At 39.8% G+C, this 23,482-nt stretch overlaps 1 protein-coding gene across 2 annotated transcripts in view; it reads left to right on the forward strand.

Annotated features, from left to right (window-relative positions):
- LOC147620467 (uncharacterized) overlaps window positions 1–9,041 on the forward strand; it is a 29,697-nt gene extending 20,656 nt beyond the window's left edge. For both annotated transcript variants that reach the window (XM_086824689.1, XM_086824690.1), the window contains one exon: window positions 8,190–9,041. In XM_086824689.1, coding sequence (XP_086680815.1) covers window positions 8,190–8,501 — 312 coding nt within the window. In that variant the 3' untranslated portion in view covers window positions 8,502–9,041. The remainder of the gene's footprint in view (window positions 1–8,189) is intronic.
- The last annotated feature ends 14,441 nt before the right edge of the window (window positions 9,042–23,482 follow it).

Here is a 23,482-nt window from a genome sequence, read left to right on the forward strand (position 1 = left end):
ACCCTAGAGTGCATAGATTGGGCGGGGGTTGGGGGATGATGGGGGATGGGCAAGGGCTGAGAAGGGGGGCTAGGGGGGAAGGGTTCGCCTGCGTGCCGGGGGAGGGGGATCATTGGAGGCACCCTCTTGGTCTAATGGCGAGGACAAGCTCTAACGAAGTGTCCCGTCTCTCGGCAGATGAAACATTGGCCCGGGAGGCTAGAGTACTCACCCCCAGCCGCCTCGTCGGCCACGATCACCTCATCAGCTCCAAATCCAGGACATGCTCCACCGCCATCAAGCTACCTTTCCACGTGACATAGCTGAGCGAGACCTTTTGGCCATACTCATTAGCCCCATGCTTGATATTTTAGAGAGTGGTATACCATCTACTTGGAGCTGATGCTGCTCTCATGCTTCTATGTTCTTAGTATTCCATGATGAGTTTCCATGGATAGTTTTGTATCACCCCAACGAGATAGCTATGTTTATGTTTTCTTTTTGTTTTATTTTCCATTCCATGATGAGATATGCCATGGACATTGTTGTATCACTTTGGTCTCATAGGCCCATTGGGTCTTTAGTAGACGCTCACCAAATTGTGGCTGTTTGATACGCTTGTCACACTGACCCTCCTGTACGGAGCTCCAATTTGGGGACTCGGTATACATCACAGATCTCAGAGAGGGACGGATGAGGGATGGAGGCAAATGGAGAGACCCTTTCAATACAGTCTGGATTGTCCATTTTTGGATCTCACCCGCTTAGAGCAAAACCGCGTGATCATGATGGGTATCATCAGAGTGGACACAGAGAGGACATGGACTCTAGCCCCCTTGAGCCCTTGGGCACGAAAATGGCTCATGATTACAAGAGCCATTTTCTACACCTCACCGGATGATTTTATCACCTGCCCGGCGTACATGGATGTACCCCTATCACATGGGATACGTTGTGCCATTGGACAGATCCGGACCTCATACCAGGAGGTAGAGACAGAGGAACACTACATTTGCTGATGTACAGTCTATTATGAGATCCGAGGGAGATATCACTGCCTCTTTTGAGAGGGTTTTGGGCCGTTACGCAGGGTCATGGAGTTTGAGGATTAGAGATGCCTGGGATTGTTTCTACTTGAGCTCAGGAGACACAGAGAGACCCTCTTGGCAGACAGGAGGCCGAGCCATGATGTACCTAGATATAGGACCTTGACAGATTTCTTCGGCGCCAACACTAGCAACCCAGCCCACACACCTCCTGATACCTCCTCCATTACTTGATCTAAGGAGAGGGCAACACTTCAACTGATCAGCATACATGGATCTACCTGATATACATTTTTCAGTATTTTCCAGTATTTTCTACTCAGTATCATCTCGGAGTCTTACAGTTCTGTTCTTATAACTGTAGGACAATCAGTTTATTGTACTTTTTAGTCTCATTTACTTGTTCTCTTTGATGAGACACCACTCATTGTACTTATTGCACACCCAGATTCAGCTTTTTTTAGTTCAGTACTTTTTCATTTTGTTGGGATGACAGAGGATACCCCATACAGGTACACCGATTTGTCTCATAGGCCGAGTTCGGTCTTTTGGAAGACGTTAATAAAATCTCTCTCTCTCTCTCTCTCTCTCTCTCTCTCTCTCTCTCTCTTCGCGCCCTTCGCCACCCTCTCTCCCGCATGCTTCCCTGTGCGCCCTTCGCCGCCTCTCTCCTGCTTGCTTCCCTGTGCCTTGTTGCCGCCTCTATGCACAGCCTGTTCGCCACCGCCTTCTTGGGCTGGGCCGCCTTGTTCCTTGTTCGCGCCCTTCGCCGCCCTCTCTCCGGCTTGCTTCCCTGTGCGCCGCCGCCTTCCTGGCTGGGCTGCCTTATTCCCTGTTTGCGCCCTTTGCTGCCCTCTCTCCCGCCTGCTTTCCTGTGTGCCACCGCCGCCTCTGTGTGCAGCCTGTTTGCCGCCGCCTTCCTGGGCTGGGCCGCCTTCCTTGTTCCCTGTTCGCGCTCTTCGCCGCCCTCTCTCTCGGCTGCTTCTCCGCCTCTGTGCGCAGCTTGTTTGCCGCCGCCTTCTTGGGCTGGGTTGCCTCCGTTCTGTCTTGTCCCAAGAATGTAGAATGCCCCTACCGCGGACTAATGGTTGAACCCTCAACCAGAAGCCACTCCCGCCCTTACCCCATCGTGCATCGTGCATTGGGCCGGGTCCCGTCTTCTCCCGTGTCCTTGACCACAGCTTGGCTGTGACATTGGTGCTCCCTCTTGAAGACAAGAGTGAACAAGATCGAAGAACACGCTCATAAGGCCCTTTCAGACCAAAAGAAACTGATAGACAGGACATTGAACCAACATCAAAAGGAGATTCATGCTATCAGGACTGAGATTCAAGGAAAAGAGGAAATGTACAAACAACTACAAGCTGAGATGCGACAAAAGATGGAAGCCTGGAAGGATGCATGCTTGGCTGCATGCATGGAGAAATGTATGGAATTATGCAAGGAAGAGATGCACAAGTATGGCAAAGAGGAAGGAGAGCACAAGCTCTTGCTCTAGAGATTACCCAGTTGCGAGACGCCAATGCCAAACTTGAGGCGGAACTAGAGAAGGCTAAGAAGGCAATCACAACAGAGATTCAAGAGGCCAAATCAGGATTCCGGGAGGAGCATGTAGGCCTCCGAAAAGACATGGAGGCAACCAAAGAAGAGGTTGGAGAAACCTCCAAATGGGTTGAGGTTGTGAAAAAGCAGAAAACAGTCCACACCCCGAATGCCACATCTATCATGATGGTCACGCTTGAGGAAGAGAAGCGTCGCCAATCTAGGGCTCTACATGTGCGAGTAACAAGCTTGCAAGCGGGCAACTCACCAAAAGAGGACGGTGAGACTTTATGTAGACAGATGGGCCTCACCGACACGCCTTTTGTAGATGCTTGGCGAGCCGGGAAGGACTTGATGAGGGAGAGGCCTCTCCTCCTCAAGTTCAAAGATATGGAGTCCCGTTTGGCTTTCTTGAAGAAGAGGGCCACCCTTCGAACCACCAAAATATACCTTACCTCACCCCCCTACAGGTGGAACATAGGAAGGCCGGGATGGTTCAGGTTATGGAAGCCCACAAGGTAGGAAAATGGGCCGTTTATCGTGATGACCGAGTCATCATCACAGAAAAACACCCCACATGATAGTGCGGGGCCTATGAGACCATAGATGCATTGAGGATGGGAGTACGGAATTGCAATGGAACTCTATGGTCAGACACAAGACGCTTCACAAAGACTTACACAGATAGGGATATTATCTTCTACACAGAAACGCATCAAAGTCTTGAGAGAGGTACCCAAAGTGGAGGGTTATACATGGGAATCAGCTTTCAGAGGACAAACACGCACCACTGGGGGGGTGCGTGGCTCGGGAGGAGTGGCATGCTTGTTTCGCCCTCATTTGAGAGGCATGCGCACGATGGTTAGACACGATGAGGAGGCTGGTTTTATGTGGATGCGATTAGCCAGGTCTGGCTTGAGAGTGACATTATTTGCAGACATTGTAGAGTTCTCCCAGCAGGGAGAGATCCTCTTATTAGGAGACTTTAATGCACGGACAAAAGGGGAACAAGTGCAGACATATGACTTCCAAGGAGATGCCATTATGTTGTCAAAAATTGACTTGGCTGAGATGGGCCTCCAGAGGGCCAACCAGGATATGGGGAATGCAACATCATATGGTAGACACTTCTTGGAGATGGGGCCTATGCATGAGCTACTTATATATAATGGGTTGTCGAGATGGCCGCAGTCGGATAACCTTACATTTTTTCCGCATGGGGGAGGCACTAGTACGGTGGATTACCTCATGGGATCTCCCGCTCTTATACCACACATCTCAGACTTCACCATCCCTCCTCCCCCCATACTGGCTGACCACGCATTACTTTCTTTCACGATCACATGCCCCATCGTACCGCCCACACCCACACCCACACCCACATCCCTTGTCACCACCTTCACCCGGATTCATTTCCATCACGATCTTGACTACATCTGTGAGGACCACCTCTCCCACCACATTTCAGCTCTCAACTTATCCCTCCCTATCTCCACCATCACATCCCAACTTTCCTCCATCATCCATGACTCCGCCCACTCCAGCTTCCCCTACACCACATGCTCCACAACAAAATTGCCAGTGGGATCCCAACCCCAGAATGGATGGTATGATGAAGAGTGCAAAACCACCATGCTCCGCCTCTTACGCGAGAGGGAACATGGGCTGATTTCAGCACATAAGATGCAATGCGTCTTCCGTACATTCACTCGTCAAAAGAAATGGGCATTTCTCGCCAGACGAGAACAAGAGTTATACCAGCTCTTTTTGAGCGAGGACAAATTAGAAGCTTGGCGCATTTTGGAAGAAAAAAGAGCACCTACACCTATCACAGATCCTACCCTTTGGGAAACCTATGCACGACAGCTGTATGATGTGCCAAACCAGCCTATACCACAAATGTCACACATCCCTAGGCCTACATCATCTTATCTCTTTGATTCCCCCAATGTCACTAGGGCTCTTAAAAAGTTTCATAATGGGAGAGCAAAAGATCATGAGGATCTACGCGCGGAACATTTCGCCCATGGGCACCACATATTGGCTCCCATTCTTGTCAGTCTTTTTAATAGAGCACTCTGTGAAGTCTTCCCACCCTCCTGGACTACCAACACCATTGTCCCCATCCACAAACCAGGAGATCCCACGGACCCAATCAACTACAGGACTATCATGATTGGTCACACAATGGCCAAAATCTATGGGGCAGTACTAGAGGACATGATGAGCTCTATGGCAGAGAGGATGGGAAACAGAGCATCAGGCCAGGCAGGCTTTAGGAGAAACTTCTCCACGCTGGAACATATCTTTACTTTACGGGCCGGTGATTGGGACCCCATGCGGTGTACTATGTATGCTCTCTATTCTTCTTTGTCCCTCTTTCATACTCCCAAATCAGCAAACTCACACACGAAAAAATCCACGACATTTAGATCAGCCAAGTACACTTCCAAATCAGTGTTTTCCATTAACACTCGTAAGAGGACATTAAACATTAGTTTATGCATAGCTCATATTTGTTTTGGATCTTTGCCGATCATTGTAATTTCTCATTCATTTAGTATATACACTAGGAGTACGCTATAGGTAAAGAGTCTTTCTCTTCTCCTTCTCTCTACTTCTCCATGTCATCATTGCGCATGTGATTACAGTTAATCTTTGTAGCTTAGTGTTAATCTTCATTAATTATGCTTTTGCATAGTTAGCATGTTATAGTGGCCTGTATTTTTGTTTTTTTTTTGTGTTGGGGGGGGGGGGGGGGGGGGGGGGGGCACAGTTCGCTCTTAGCCATCGCCTGCACTTCAAACCTGATAGTAGAAGATCCCCTCAGAAGATATTCAGTGCCTGCTTAGCTGCTTTTCACAAGGAGTGCAGCTCTAGGAGGAGCTTATCCTCACTCCGGTGTGTATAGGAACAGTCTTGAGCCAGCCAGCATCTTGCGACTATTGTCTCTTGTCCGCAAATTCCTAGTGTCTATTTTACTACTTACATCTCCATATTACCCCTAACCCAAAAATACGAAGCTTCAAGATTTCGTAGTAAAACAAAAGTCTAAAGCAATACTTGGGATCCTGCTAGAGTTCGTGCAATTACCATCTCACTTCTTGTCATAACATCTCCATTTTCATCTCTCCACATTATTTTTATCCATCTAGGTGAGAAAGTGTGCCATTCTTAGACTTAAAGCATAAACACCAAGAATACCTAGAAGAGCATCTCTCGTTGGATCAACAATACCCATTGTGCTCTATACCGTGAGCCTGGCAATTGTGGCATGACATGACATTCTAAAGGACTATAAATTCATCTTTGATGCCATTTGCATTCCACCAAATTATTGTCCAAAGACGACCTTTCGTAAAGCTCTGTGCATCTATTATAGCTCACTATGGGCCGTCATGTGGGCAGGGGATAGGCCCACACAAATAGTCCACGTGGGCAATGGGCTGAAGGGTGGACAGGCCTGGCAAGTGCAGGTAGGTTCTATGGGCGGCAGGCAGGCTGGGCAGCATTGTGGAAAAGGTGGCCAAAGCTTTAACACAACTTTATTATGTGCAAAAAATGATAGTATGAGTAAAAGAAACACATGAAGTATTCAGCAGCAAGTTACCCTCTCCCTTCCCAGCGAGCATTTAAATGTGGGCATTGTTTAGTAGAGAAGTGTTTTCTCGTACTTTCAGCCTTGAGACGATTTGGAAGGCTTTGTAAATAGAGCTTTTGCTCAGCAGTAAAATCGAGTACAGTAGTCTATGTGTCTGTTTTGTTTGTGTTTCCAGAGGATGGTGTGGTGAATTTTTACCCTTCGCTTCCATGGCCTGTGCTTCAAACCTGCTAATAGCTGATTGCTTTAGAAGACATTCAATGACCGCTGTGTTCCTTTTCTGGTTTGGGGGGGAGGGGGTTTGTGGATTCCTTCAGTAGACATTCAGTGCCTGATTAACTGCTTTTCACAAGGAGTGCAGCTCTAGTAGGAGCTTATCCTTAGTCAGGCGTATATAAGAGCAGTCTTGAGCCAGCGAGTATCTTGCGACCATTTTCTCTCTTGGCCACAATTTTGTAATGCCTATTTTTCTTTAGTACATCTCCAAATTACCCTTAACCCAAAGATATGATTTTTGATGATTTCAAAAGTTGAGGGTGGAACCATGGTATTTTCTTCTCCTCCATTCTTATGGGGCTTTCATGGCAGCATAGTGCCCCCAATTGGTTGAGATCTCCCTACCTTTTGGTTTGAGATCTCCCTTTGTATGATTTTATAGTACTCAATAGAAGTCTCTTTTCTGAAAAAAGAAAAAAGAAAAAAACAATAGGTGGGACCCTGCTTTGAGTACCTGCGCTTCGCACCTCACTTCTTGTCATAAGAGCTCCATTTTCATCTCCACAGAATTTAAACCATCTGGGTTATAATTGTGCCATTCATCAAGAATTCCTGGAAGAGCATCCTGTTGTTGGATCACCAACACCCATTGTGCTCTATAGTGTGAGCTTTGCAATTGTGGCATGACATAGCACTCTAAAGAAGTATAAATGTGCCGTTTGCGTTCCACCAAAGTATTGTCTACTGAAGAAGCTTTTGTGAAACTCGCATCTGCTTAGTCTCTCAGTAGTCCGTTAGTGTACTTCTCATGTGTTTGTATGCACGTTGGACTTCACTGTCTGACTAGCGATTCTGCATATTGGGCCAGATCCATCCTAATCAGCAAACATCCATCTTGCTGTGCCGGTTGACCCCCGACACATGATGCCCTTCGGCAGCTGCAATGCCCTGGCTTCCTTTCAGTGGACAGCCACCAATGATCTTTGAAGAGTACCTAAATGACTTCATACGTATTTTCTTGAAAAGCATAGCTACGATGTACTTGTCAAAGAGTGCCATGTGGACATGCTTCCTACTTGCAGCCACCACCTACACGAAGTACGCGGTAGAGTATGGCTTGATTTGGGCAGTATAAAGGCAGGTCAAGGGTCATTCTTGAGCATTCAGACGTAGAGGTTTCCAGGCCAAGACCAAGGGTAGCAGCAACCAAGGCATTTGGATCACCATAGAAGCTGTGAAACAACAAGACTGAGAGCAGACCTCATGTGCATTAGAGCATGCAGAAGTGGAGTACAGCCGGTAATCTTTTGTATGCATCAATAGATAGGTATGCATAAGCATGATCTTGGAACTAAGATCATCATTGTAAATATAGCATGTTTTGGAATCTATAATAAATCAGGTGTCTCTCTCCTCTATCGTATCTTGCTCAGTTTGGATTAATCTCTCACGTGCATAACGTTTACGTATTTTTAAGTCTTCTACTTAGCGTCACTCATGTAGCAGACCTCCTCAAGGGGTGGAGCTCTGCTTGCACTGAGGATGATCCCATGGACAACATCATCAAATGTGATTCCATGTGATTAAGATCCAAATACGGGATACTTTTAAAGTAAAATTGGATGTAAAAGGATCACTTTGCCTTCATTACAATAGTCCGATTCATCTGTAAGCTAGTTACTGCATGCATAGGGCCACTTTATCTTAGTCTAAATCACATATTTTGTATGCATAGGCTCACTATTCTGACCCTAAGCACATATTTGGTAATTCCTTTTAACATATTTCTCCCCTTTTTTCCCCAGAAAAAATTGCAAAAACAGTTACAATTCTGGAGGACCAAGAATTGGGCAGAAAAGCACAATGAGCACGGACAAATGATGCCAGCTCCTGCGTACAGCTCCACAAACCAGTTCACCAAAGTAGATGCTTCACCAGATATGGGGTTGGTATTCTATTACAATCCTCGAACAGGTCTTCACATGATGAGGAACGTGTCAGATTTAAATCCAAGCATGCAACAATCTATTTTGGATCTTGCCGCTGAGCCTGGCCATGGCAGTCAAACAGAAGATGGGGAGTCCATCGCACAGAAAGCACCTGCTGTAGTCATTTAGTTTGATGACAGAAAGCATCTGGCATAGTTTTGACAGCTGCACAACAATATTTTGCAGTTTAGGGTTCCCAGGGGAATTGTGATCAGGTGTTCAAATGATCAAAGGACTAATAAATCCCAACAGAACCCCCCCCACCGCCCCCCCTCGCCCCCCCCCCACACACTCCTCCCCAAAACCATGACAGAGCACATATTGTGATTCTCGACGACAGAGCAGCTCCTTGATGAAAGCAGCGGCCGACACTCCATGTCTCTGGGAAGAGCGGCAAACCTCATATGCCGTGGATACCAAATACTGTAGCTCTTGATCCCTTGCATTGGTGCCACCTCTCCCTCATCGTCACTGACGACATTCTGAAATGCAAGGTCAAGTGCCTGGAAAAAACTTCGTGTCAAGGTTTTAATAATTTGGTCATTTTAGTATTAAAACTTGTAAAATTTGTAAATTATAAAAAATTTGCCTTCAAGCTTTGTGAGATGGAGGTTTCCTATATACATATATAAAGGAGACTGCTTTGCTCCTTGCCACATGGCACAAAAAGTCCATATATTTAGTAGCAAAAAAATAAAAAAATTATATATATATATATATATATATATATATATATAAAGAGAGAGAGAGAGAGGTATTAACGTCGGTAGAATGCAACACGAGGGCATATACGACTAACGGTGGGACTTGAACTCGGGTGGATCATGGCCTTTATAAGGGCCTTCGCACTAGCCAATCTGCCCCATTTGTGGGTGGCAGAGAGAGAGAGAGAGAGAGAGAGAGAGAGAGAATTTATTGGAGGTGTATAACGTTTTGGCCCTTGCAGCCCATCAAAGATGGGTCAAGCTACTTGTTCACCTATAAAAGAAAAAGAGACCTTTCTTAACACGCATTTTTTTCCATACCGCAGTAGGACATCACAAACTCTAGATAGTTGGCTGAATCTAGGAGCCCATGGGACATCCACAAAATCCCCTACACCAAATATTTATGAAACCACATGTCCTACCTAGAGGAGACTATGGAGTTGAGAGTGTGTCCGTAGTTTTCTTGCAGAAGATTTATATGACTTTTCTTGCTCGAGACAACGAACACATGGGGATACTAAGGGAATACAGTAGGCAAGAGGAAAACCCCCACGTCTTTTTTGCATTGCCAAGATTCAGAGAGCCAAATAATGAGGAGATACACTTTTAATGCATATGACAAGGTGATATTGTGTCATACTCATGACTTGATTTTCAACATGCGGGATGTTTTTGGCAACTAGTTGGTATAAATATTATTGGTGAATGGTCTTATCAAGAGGAAGTTATGATAAGTAAAAGTTGATGTATGCTTAAAATTTGTCTCCATCAAAAGGATACTTTGTCACTTTGATAATTATCCTTTTTTTTGGGAGTGTATCCATTTATTGTATAAAGACCATTTATGTATCTTTTTTGTTTTTGGGTTTTCTATAAGTCCGATGACTCAAAACTAATACGAATCACACATCTTTCTTTAATAGGCTTCTTTCTTGAAAAGAAGTGAGACCTTAGTGTCTCAATGAAGTTGAATTTGCTTTGGAGGAACCATTGAAATGGGCTAGTGTTCTTTTCATATGTCTAGACTATCCGTTTGAGAAAGAAGGGATTCATGCTAGATGCTTATAAGCCCTTGTGCTTTCTGGTCTTACTTGGACCTAGTGTTCTCCTTGCTTTTCGAGGGTCGATGAAAGATATGACCTTGAAACCTTGGGTGTCCAAGGAAAATAGCACAACCTCCATGTGTGAGGAGTTTTAATTATGAACTTGACCTTGGGTGTCCAAGGAAAATAACATGATCTCTATGTAGGAAAAGCTTTAATTATGTAAGTGGTCATTAGTGAGTTGTGTATTGATGACTCATGTTTGTATGGTGCATTGTTTATTATGATGTCATGTCTCTTATAAAGATATATTTGTTACTATTGGATAATCACAAAACAAGATTTAATTATGAAGCGATATAATTCATTAGATTTCAAATAAGGTCACAACAAATAGTAGTGGTCTAAAAACACAAAATCATAATGAAACAATTTTGAAGTTTTAATATCCATAGTTGCTATGAGTAAAAATATAATGATATAATAGAGCAATATAGTCATTGGTAACTTGTTTGTGATGAGACGGAACAATCATATAAGCATCATCACAACAAGCTTAGATCATAAAGAGAAGCATCAACTAGAATGATTGTGTGTGTGTGTGATATATGCAAAAGCAATGACTCGGATGAGTTTGTCTTAGGTACAAAATAAGTGAATGTTATCGTTTAAATCTTTCTCTTAAAGATCAAATTATTTTTCTTTACATCGATCATATCTTTGAAATACTCTTAAGTTTTTCACGTAGCTTTGTGAGAAAATCTACAACTTGTTCTTCTACAGGACAATAGATAAGTTATCCTTCTTTCGTTTCAATAGAATTAAAAGAGAATCTACAACTTATTCTTCTATAGGACGATAAACAAGTTTTTCTTCTTTTGTTTCAATGGAAGTAAAAGACATAGTTGTGTTTTTTTTTCAAGATATAGGTGTAGAACTAAGAGAAACTATATACACAGACATTGATTTTTAATCGTTAATATTGCTTGTCCAATCTGTATCACAGTGTCTTAAAAGTATCAGATCTAACATAATATTTACTTAATACTCAAATCACAGTGTAGCAAACATGTGTGTGGTTATGGTTTATATACTTATGAAATATTTATTAATTAATTTATTATTGATTATTTTATAGGTGACGAGAATTCGTATATTATTATTTGTTGGTATACATTTTTATAAACAAGCTTTTGTAAATACATGCATTAGCTTGTGCACATTTTGGTTTATTTTTGAAAGTCTTGTTTTATTAAGCGTAGGCTTGAATATTTAATAAGCGTAGGCTTGAATATAAATATTTTTGTAAAGTGTGATGTTTTAACCTTAGCCTCAATTTATGAACATTTTATTTTGAGCATAAGAGAGTGTCGTGCTACAAATAAAAGCTCTTTTTTGTATTTTTGGAGATTATGGTCTATTTTAAAATGAGTGATACCATTATAAATATTAATTCGTTTGGTATACATTGACGTATGATTAGGACCTCTAATGTTTGTTACAGTTGGTTTGTATGAAATGGTGATTCTTTGGTTATCTACGTCTAGCGAATGCGTGTGGTTATGGTTTGTATACTTATGAAATATTTGTTTACTAATTTATTGTTGGTTATTCTATAGGTAAAGAGAATTCAGAAGATTGAAGAGAATTTTCATATTATTATTTGTTGGCATATATTTTTGTAAACAAGCTTTGTATATACATGTGCTAGCTTGTGCACATTTTGGTTTATTTTTGAAAGCCTTGTTTTATCAAGCTTAGACTTGAACTTAAATATTTTTGTAAAGCATGATATGCTTTAATCCCAACCTCAATTTATGGACACTTTATTTTGAGCATAAGAGTTGTGTAAGTAAAAGCTCCTTTTTGTATTTTTGGGAGTTATGTCTATTTTAAAATGAGAATTATATAAATACTCATGCATGGGAGAGAGACCATACATATGAGGGGAGATGATTACACTCAATGTTTAAGTTGTTATTTTGAGCTAAGTATTTTTATTTGTCTTTCACTCGAATCTTGAATATGTTGAATTTATGGTCTTTTAATGAGTTATTTGGTATGAATAATCTATTTTCTTGTAAGTTCTTATTTTCTCTATTTTTTTAGAATTGGATCCGTGTCATCTTTTCAATGATCCGATTGATGCTTGACTCGAGTCTTTAAACTTCAATTTTAAGATAATAGTAAAGTACACCCAAGTCTTTTATATTTATTAAACTCCTTTGAGCATTACTTTTTGTTAAATGAGAGTATTGTAGCTACTACTGATAAGAAGATCATCCACGTATACAAGAAGTAACACAATGTGATCATCTTTATACAAGATGTAAAGATTTGGATCACATTTACTTTTAATGAATTCATTTTTGAGAAGATATTCATCTATCCTTGAGTACAAGCTCTTGGAGCTTCCTTCAAGTCATGTAAATCTTTTGTCAATTTGCACACAAGATGTTATTATTTTACCACATAATCTAGTGGTTGCTTCTGTAAAATTCTTCTTGAAGAAAGACATTAAGAAATGCACACTTTATTCATTTGAACAACATTCCAAATATAATACGTACAAATGATAATAACTATTTGAAGAAGTTTCTTAGAATTAATGTCCTCTTTATTATTATTATTATTTTTTGCTCCTAACCTTGTCTTGTGTACTTGAGCTTGTGAACTTGTTTGGTTCAAATTTTCTTCTTTCTTTTTGGTAACGGGACAAGCTTCCATGTATCATTTTTAAGGTAGACTTGTATTTCTCATTCACTGTTTCTTTTTATTTTTTTACTTTAACATGCTTCTACATAAGATGTTGGTTTGCGATTTTGTAACACATTTGTCATTAATGTAAAATTTACATATCTCTTTGTCTTTCTTTCTCTGAAAAGATGCTTAGAAGCTTGTTCACTATATTTGGCTTGATCTTTAATATATTTGGCTTGATCTTTAATATTGCTACCTTTAATTGTCTTCAAGTGTCACTTTATAGGATTCGTCACCACCTTTAGAGGCGAATTCAATTTTAAATCTGACTTTGGATTGTTTTGGACTAAATTTTAAAGTGATCACACATCTCATTATATACTAAACCATTCACATTATCACCAAGCTAAAAATCTTCATAATTCACATCGTTATCCTTATTATCATCATTAAATAAAGAATTGTGTTATTTTTTATATGAAGATTCAATATTCTAGTGTTAATAAAAAATACCATCACGACTGATGATAATCTTCCTCTCATGAGGATCGAACATTCACATTATTATCAAGGTGAAAATATTCATAATTCACATCATTAAAGAAAGAGTTGTAATGTTTTTTACGTGAAGATTCAACATTGTTGTGTTAATAAAAACATCACAATTGATGATAACCTTCCTCTCATGAGGATCAAATTTTATGTATAGTTTTTAATTTAATGGATATATAACAAACAAATATGCACTCTTAGACTTTACATCAATCTTTCTTCTCCTTTTTATCTATGCATAGATACATTACATTCGAAGTCTCTCAAATGTGGAATGCTTGGTTTGATACCTTTTTTTTGGCAATGTATCCGTTTATTGTATTAAGATTGTTTATGTATCATTTTTTCTTTTAGGTTTTTCCATAAGTCCAAGGTTTCAAAGCTAACCATGCATCATGGTCTTTCGTTAATATTCTTCTTTGTTGAAAAGAAGTGAGACCTCAGTGTCTCAATGAAGTTGAATTTGCCTTTAGAAGAATTGTTGAGATGGGCTAGTATTTTTTTGTTGGAAGTATGTCTAGAACATCCATTTGAGAAAGAAGGAATTCATGCTAGATGCTTATAAGCCCTTGTGCTTTTTGGTCTTGCTAGAACCTAGTGTTCCCCTTGCGTTTTTGGGAGATATGAACTTGGAACCTTGGGTGCCCAAGGAAAATAACATGACCTCTACGTGCGAAAAGCTTTATTTATGTAGGTGGTCATTAGTGAGTTGTACATTGACGACTCATATTTATGCCTTGTTTATTATGATGCCATATGTCTCGTATAAAGATTTGTTTGTTACTATTGGATAATTACAAAGTAAGATTTACTTATGAAGCGATATAATTCATTAGATTTCAAATGAGGTAGTAGTGGTCCCAAAATACAATATCATAATGAAACATATTTGAAGTTTTAACATCCATAGTTGCTATGAGTAAAAATATAATGATATAAATTGTATCATCCGTAGTCAAAGCGTATCTTGATTAGTCGAGATGTTGTTTTTGTGGAAGATGCTGTGCAGCCTTTGTTATCATGTACCAAAGAGACAGGTGTGAGCTCACGGGATGTATTTGATACGTTGTTGCCTCTATTTACAGGTGGGAATTCAAATGTAAGTTCTAATGAGGCAAATATTCAGCCTATGCAGATTTCAAATGACATCATAGATCAGCCTATTTCTGATGCAAATTTACAGGATATAATTCATGAGGATAGGGCTGAAAATGAGCAGGCTAGAGGTATGCTTAAATGGCTGGTGCAAACCTTGCGTGATAGTAAAATTGATGCACCTATATCTAGTCGTACTCGTTCAGGTTCTCAGCATGCCTCTTGTGCATCAGATTGTTATGCTTTGGCTGTGTCTAGTATGTGTGAAGAGGAAGAACCTCTTTCATTTGATGAGGCACAAAAATCAGAAAATTGGTTGGCTGCAATGCAAAGTGAATATGATGCTATAATGAAGAATGGTACATGGTCTTTGTGTGATTTGCCTATTGGTAAAAAGGCCATTGGATGTAAGTGGATTTTTAAGTTGAAACGAAAGCCAGATGGCAGTGTTGATCGCTATAAGGCTAGGCTTGTTGCAAAGGGTTATGCTCAAGAAAAGGGCATTGATTTTGATGAGACCTTTGCTCCCACTTGTCGTATGACTATCATTCGTAGCATTTGTGCATTGGCAACTCATAATGGTTGGAATGTACATCAGTTGGATATAAAGACTGGGTTCTTGAATGGAGATTTGCATGAGGAGGTGTATGTATCACAGCCTCGTGGTTTTGTTCAAAGAGGGCAGGAAAACAAAGTGTCATTGTAGATATTGGCATGTAGCATAAGTACATTGGTTATATGAATATAGTGGCTGAAATCTATGCAAGCTCAAAATATTATTGCAAGTTTGCCAAAGTTTAAGGTTGATGGTATATGCACAAAGTATATGAAGCATGCCAATTGGAAAGCAAGCTAAAAATGCTTTCCTACATGAAAAGTATATCACTGTAAGGGCATTAGATGTTATACATTGGGATGCATGGGGAATGACCAATACTGTAACAATTACTACAGGCTGCAAGTATTATGTTACATTATGAAGGTGTAGATTTATTTCGTGATGAAGAAGAAAAGTGAGTGTTTACCCACTTTCAGAGATTTAAAGCCTTGGTCAAGAAGGAAAAAGGCATACAAATAAATTTCCTGAGATCAAATGGTAGAGGAGAGTATTTCTCCAATAAGTTCAGTGATTTCTTGAGAATGCAAGAATCAAGAGACAATTCACATGCAGGTACACTCCATAATATAGAAGTGGTATGTCCCTTGAAATTTGAAAGTACGAAATCAAGAGATAATTCACATGTAGAATGGTGTTGTAGAAAGGAAAAATAGGCACATTGCAGAAGTGGTACGTGCCTTGATGTCTGAAAAGAATATGCCAGATTATTTTTGGGAAGTAGCAGCTACTATTTACATTATGAATAGGACTCCCACCAATGTAGTATGATGTGCCTGAACAAAAGTTTACAAGCATGAAACCAGATGTGTCTCACTTAAAAGTGGTTAGGTGTATTATATATGTGTCTCACTCAAAAATGGTTAGGTGTATTATATATGTACATGTTCCCGATAAAGTAAGAAACAAGTTAGATCCAAAGACAAAGAAATCCATCTTCATTGGTGATGCTTTGGATCAAAAAGATTATAGATGTTATAACCCTATCACTCTAAGATGCAAGTAAGCAAAGATGTTATATTTGATTAGATGAGTAACTGGTATACACCAATGAAGGTAGTAGTAGAGGATGAAGATGTAAGTAGTAAAATGATGCTACCTCTTAGGTGGTTAGTGGACCTGGCGGCGGCAGAGTGGATCCAGTGTTAGTCCATGGTCAGGTAGATTGAGAGGATAGATGTAGGTACACATGTATCATGCAAAGGGAAGAAAAAGGTAGGTTGAGGATATATGTAAGTACACATGTTATCATGCAAAGGGAAGGAAAAGGTAGATCAACCTTTTGTGCCTGATCTATTATTTTAGTAGGTCACTCATATGTGGATGGTGACTCTAGTGGCGTGGAGCAAAGCCTTGTTGATAAGGAGCTTGGCATTCCTTCAATGTTACTCAGTGATCCAAGTGTACACAGGTCTACAAGGGTTTAGATATGATGGAATACAAGAGTTGGATTACATGTATTTTGAACTGGCACCACTTGGAAAAAAAATGGAAAGGTGCCATGAATGAGGAGATGGAAGCATTGGATACAAATGCAACATAGGAGTTAGTTCCTTTACCAAGAAAAAGAAGGCAATTGGAAGTTAGTGGGTATATAAAGTCAAGCATAATATAAATGGATCGGTGAGTAGGTATAAGGAAAGATTGGTTACCAAGGGTTATGCATAGACCTATGGCATTGACTGTGTTTGTGAGGAGACATTCAACCCCATTTATGAGTAGGTATAAGGAAAGATTGGTTACCAAGGGTTATGCACAGACCTACGGCATTGACTGTGAGGAGACATTCAACCCCATTTACGAGAATACAACCCTGAGAGCTGCCATTGCTATGGCTATTGTGAAGGGTTGGTCTTTACATCAGATGTATATAAAGAATTATTTCTTGCATGTTATTTACAAGAAGTGTACATGATGCACAACCATTAGGTTATGAGAGTGATGCACACTCAAATTTTGTGTGTAGGTGACACAAAGCCTTGTATGGCTTTAAGCAAGCAGAGTATGGTTAAACAAGATTGAGGAGTATCTTGTCACCATCAGATTTCAGATATCCAATGTAGATTTTTCACTTTATGTGAAAAAGACAGATAGAGGGATCATCTTATTAGTCACTTATGTGGATGACTTGATTATCATGGGGGTGATAGTGATACTGACATACATGATGTCAGGAGACTTTTGAAGTAGAAGTTTGAGATGAAGGATTTGGGTAAGCTGCGATATTTCGTAGGCATAGAGGTGGTGAGATCACCTCATGGCGTTTTGTTATTACAAAGGTATTATGGCTTGGACATGTTTTCCAAGTATGGTATGATAGGCTATGAGCCTATTTCAGTGCCATTACAGTAGAACACAAAGCTGTCTGTAGATACAGTTGAGCTTTTAGAGGATCCCACTATGTACAAGTGCATAGTGGGTAGCTTGATCTACATGACCATTTCTAGCTAGATTTGAGCTATGTTGTTGGACTTCTGAGTCAGTTTATATAGGCCCCTAGGAAGCCACACTTGGATGTGGCTAGGCGGATCCTTAGATATATAAATTCCACATTGTATTATGGACTTTTCTATGAGGCTGGCATAGAGATACACCTACGTGGGTACACAGATGCTGATTAAGCTGTTAGTGTTACAGATGAGAGGTCTATTATAGCGGCTTTATGTTTTATTTTGGGAGTGCTGCTGTGAGTTGGAGCAACAAGAAATAGCCGAAAGTTGTCTTATCAAGTATAGCGGCAGAGTACATGGGGTGCTACTATTATAGCTTGTGAGATAGATTGGCTTCAGAAGCTACTTCGTGATATGGGTGAGCCCTTAGATAGAGTCATTGTCATTTATTGTGACAACATGAGTAGTATACAACTGGCCAATAACCCAATATATCATGCTAGGATAGAGTACATTGAGGTGCATTATCACTTTGTGAGGGAGAAGGTTCTAGCAGGTGATGGAGATCTGGTATACGTCAGCACCACACAGAGAATCAAGTGGTTGACATCTTCTCACGAAGGAACTTGGCATAGAGAAGCTTTATAGGTTTAGGAGCTTACTTAGAGTGCAGTGTGTGGAGTTGAGATCGAGGGGAATTACTGAGATATCGAGCTCAATTAGTGCTGCAGACCCACGTGGGTGTAATAGCATCCACACTTATACCACTATCACGGTTAGTGATATTATGGTTAATATGTCGTCAATGGATGATAAGTTATGTGACAACCACTTTGGAGTATTAGAGTTATAGCATATTTATAGTGCCAACTCATATAGTTGAGGTCACATTATTATATTTTATATAATAGGAGAGTACTTTCCTTATAGTATGAACTCTTATCTCTTTATGTTAATGGTTGTAAAGAAGAGAAGAAGATATAAGAAAATTTAGCCATCCATCTCTCTCTTGTGTCTTGCTCTCTCTTGTGTGCATGTGTGTGTTTTCTTGTTTGCAAGGAACTCAAGCTTTCCCTCTTCCTCACATTCTCTTTATCTGGCATAACAAAGATGATGACCGTTCAATTGGAGATGTACCACAAGGAAATGGGATCACATGTAAGGAACTCAAGCTCTCCCTCTCCCTCTTCCTCGCATTCTCTTTATTTGGAATAACAAAGATGATGACTGTATAGTTGGAGAGGTACCACAAGGAGATGGGATTCACCCGTAAGATGGATAAATCTTTATGAAATAAAATCAATATTTTTTTTCTTGAATTCTTCAAAAATAAAAAAGTGGATTAATAGGTATAAAGAGGCACACGTGGAAAAGAAAAATGCTAGAAGAATTTTCAAGAGAAGACATAGATATCTTCCATACCCATCCAAGCTTACACTTCTCCCCATAGATATGTCACTTAGATGGCTAGAGAATGCTCTTATGCAAGCAAGGGATAACGATGAAAGGATCAATACGTGAGGGATGGAGTTTACAAGAGGATGCGACTAACACGTAAGTCAGTTGAAGCACATGCATAACCCTAATTTCTCATATTATTGATATGATTTACTTTAATGTCTATTATATTATCATAAATTTAGAGCATTAGATATTACATCCTCACATCCTTCTATGGATGGTCCCATGTTTGAAGATATAGGAGATAGGGAGTTTGCATTACAAATTGACTTATTTGGAGCTCTAGACCTCGTACAAGATGAACAATCATAAATTTTCATTTATATTCTCAAATCAATAGTATTTTACTAATATTTTGATAAAATGCATTAAGTAAACTTTTTTTTTCCTAATACCAACGCTCATTTCAATGCACATTTTGATGCATATACTGGCATTCATTTTAATGCTTATATCGATAAACTTTTCAATTAATATACCGAGATAAAAATTTCCAACGATATTAATGATGTGTATACTGAGGCCCATAAGATTACATGCCAAAAAGTATGTGCATAACATCCCCTATTTTGCCTAGATTGCCATTAAAGCACCTTATCAAAGTGCATAAGTGGGTAGATTCCATCAATGTGTAGCTTTGATTATAATAAATTTAACATTATTCTCCATATTTCTTACTTCATCTCTTTATCTTGTGATCAAGTAATTGCTTCTTACATGATGTCAGAGTTGGCATTTGACAAGCTTAGGCATTTGGGAGTAGTTGCCACCATAAGGGCTTGACCACATCACCATTAATTGGAAATGGAAAGTTGGATGAAACTAACTGTACCCTATTGCAAGGAGCATGGGATCAAGAGCCACTGCTCTAGAAACAAAATGCAAAAAGGAAAAACCACATGGTTATGGAGATGGCACCAAGGAGTATGCTAAAAGAAAAGGATTGCCAAATATAGCGATGCATATACTCAAGAGGAGTTACACCAAGGCCATGAAGGGGATGACTCCGGGCATAAGAAGCCTTTAGTATCATATTTAAGAAACCTTTGGGTGTGATTTGTTTTATATATGTTCCTAGGACTAATGCCAAAAGTGACTAGTGTATCTTTCTAAGGTACACTATGGAATGCTGGATATGATAATTCAACTATGAAGATTGATCAAAACATACTCAAGGTGGATCAAAGCTTGTACAAAACATCATGAATATGAGGGACCAAAACTGGTATATGCAAAAAATTACTTTGAGATTAACATAAGAAGACACTAATTATAATTAGGCATGAACCAAACTTACATAATCACTTGATCACGACTTGTACCTTATTCAGAGACTCCTCTACCATATTTTTAGTTGCATGAGTTGCATGAACCATATGAACCAACCATTTGTAGGCTTTACACCAACCACTGACCACTACACATTAAATTAGACTAAGGAGTTGGGATTACATTTGTCCAACAATCCCCCTTAAGACCAACTTCTTACAAGAACATGAACAAGTCTAACATACCTCCTTGACACAATGAGTAAGAGTCCCCCCTTAACAACAACATAGGGTGTACTCTCCTCTACAACTCGTCAAGTTGGAACAACATAAGTCTTGACTCAACCACATACATGACATAATTTAAAAAGCATAATCATCATCTACATCTTTTATACTAAGACTAGAACAAAGATTTGTTTCTTCCTCTTGGTTGACTTCTTCAACCACATGTGCCTTTGCTAGCTTTTGATCTTTTTGGTGGCACTTTGAGGATGGATGATTTGTCTTTCCACAATACTCACAAGGATGTTTGGAGAAGCAATCCTTAGTAAGATGATTTGTATGACCACAAATAGTACACTTCTTCTTTGTCAATGTCGAAGTAATAGCATATGCATAAGCATCTACCACATCCTTTGTAATCTTCTTGTCTTCTTCCTGCAAAGAATTTATGATACTTTCCAAGGAAGGGACTCGCTCCTTCTCTTTAAGTACCGTCACAATTTGCCTAAATCTTGAAGGTAAGCTTTTAAGCAGGATATCAATAGCATCCTCTTCAGGAATAGGAGACTTAACATAAACCAATTGTGTCATTAAGCTCTTCAACCTGTTAATCACAGCTGCTGTTAAATTTTCATTACTCTCCATGGTTAGATCAAAGAGTTGCATCTTTAAACTGATCTTGGAATGCTTTGCCTTTGCACCAAAAGTACGCTCTAATAATTCCCAAGCTTTCATAGCTGACTCAATATTATCAATATAATGAATAAAATCATCTTCTAAAGCAGTAATGATAATACCAAGTGCTTGCTCATCTTTTGCTTGAAGTGCAGCCGTTGTAGCTCTTGTAACTGCAGTAGAAATACCTACTTCATCTTCAGTAAGTGGCTTGACCGTACTCCACAGATTTTTCTTCATGAGGTAGCCCTTCACCTTGATTTGCCAGGTATGAAACCCAGTTCCGTTGAATTTGTCAACGAGGAATTTGGAGCTCATGATGATGCAATATGATGCTTGATGTTGATAACTTGCTCATATAGATGATTTAAGCCCAAATAATAATAATATCATCAATATAGATCAAAATAATAATCACCATGTTGTTGGAGCAAAAGAGGCAGAAAACAGGTGACTGGAAAAACGTGTCGTACAGCAGCTCCTGTGGACCAATTGCTTCAAGATTTGGTATGCTGAATCCTCACATGATAGACTTGAAGCACCTAAGAGAAATTAGACGAATTCGTAGAGACGGCACCGGATGAACTCGATTAGCAGAAAACGGCCTGTTTTGATGGCGATGAGAAATTCGTGAAGAAGCAATGAAATCCGCCTATGATCTTCATTTTAGGGCATGCGTGGGAGCAAGGCAAGAGACCTATATCAAAATTTTAAGGTATCATCTCCTCAGATGCAAGCATGAAAGCAATCTACAGCATGCTGTCCAAAACAGGCTATGGTGATTAAGAGAAAGATTAAGATTTTTGCTAATAAACTAAACCTAATTGGGTCATGCTCTGATACCAAATGTTGGATATGATAATTCAACTATGAAGATTGATCAAAACATACTCAAGGTGGATCAAAGCTTGTACAAAACATCATGAATATGAGGGACAAAAACTGGTATATGCAGAAAATTGCTTTGAGATTAATACAACAAGACACTAATTATGAGTAGGCATGAACCAAACTTACATAATCACTTGATCACGACTTGTACCTTATTTAGAGACTCCTCTACCCTATTTTTAGTTGTATGAGTTGCATGAACCATATGCACCAACCATTTGTAGGCCTTACACCAACCATTGACCACTAGCCTAACCACCACACATTAAATTGGACTAAGGAGTTGGGATTACATTTATCCAACAAGGATTGGGAACGACATGAACCTACTTGTTGCATGAGATACAAAGGCTCATGAGCAACCTCATGAGAAGGGAACAAAGGTGCTAGGAAAATGGCCACACACAATGTTTTAAAGAGCATTGGGATTCTTGAGTTAAAGGGTCCGATTATAAGGAGGAATCATAGGGATCTCAACTAGAACTTGGCCTCTAGGAAGGAGTAGTCCTCATCATCACAACCTTAAGATAGATGCATATGTACTTGTATCAATGGGCCTATATCAAGACATCTCACATACACAACATCCAATGAACCCATGATCATGGAACCACATCCCCTATCCAAAGAAGAGCACAAAGGGGGATGTGTATAATTTTTGGTGATGGGAACATGGAGGGCTCATTGTTTCATCCCTCAAATTGGAATGCTCATTCACCTTTTTAATCTCATTGCCTTGATAGAGCATGAGCTTGTGACCCTATAGAGGGACAATGGACTTGTATTATCAAGACATCTCACAGACACGACATCAATGAACCCATGATTCATGGAACCACATCCCCTACCCACAGGAATACCCAAAGGAGAGCACAAAGTGCAAAGGGGGGGATATGTACATGTTTGGTGATGGACACATGGAGGGCTCAGTATTTCATCCCTCAAATTGAAGTTCTCATTCACCTTTTTAATCTCATTATCTTTTTAGAGCATGAGCTTGTGACCCTAACAGAGGGACACCCACAGCTAGAGTCCACTAGTGCTTATTTCATCCCTCACATTGAAGTTCTCATTCACCTTTTTAATCTCATTGTCTTGATAGAGCATGAGCTTGTGACCTAATAGAGGAACACCCCCACAACTAGATTCCACTAGTGCTTCTCCTAGCATTTATCAATCATATGCTTAATTAGAACATAGTATACCTCTTACATATGTGCTCTATGCATCTTCTATGACAAACTGTATGCCTCTCTTTTATTTTAATTGGTATATCTCTTACATGTGCTTTGGGCATCTTCTATGACAAACTATATACACTTTACACTTTGTACTGTCTTGATCTCATAAACCATTTTTTTCTCTCCCCAAATTAATAAGTCTCTCTCACACACACACACACACACACACACACACATTTTATTTGATTATGCTTATGAGCAAGTTACCTCCTTAAAAAGGTTTCTTTGATACCCTAAAGGGTTGAT

This window comes from Cibotium barometz, chromosome 31 (genome assembly GCF_041138505.1).
Source record: "Cibotium barometz isolate CiBa-2024 chromosome 31, ASM4113850v1, whole genome shotgun sequence".
NCBI classification, from domain to species: domain Eukaryota; kingdom Viridiplantae; phylum Streptophyta; class Polypodiopsida; order Cyatheales; family Cibotiaceae; genus Cibotium; species Cibotium barometz.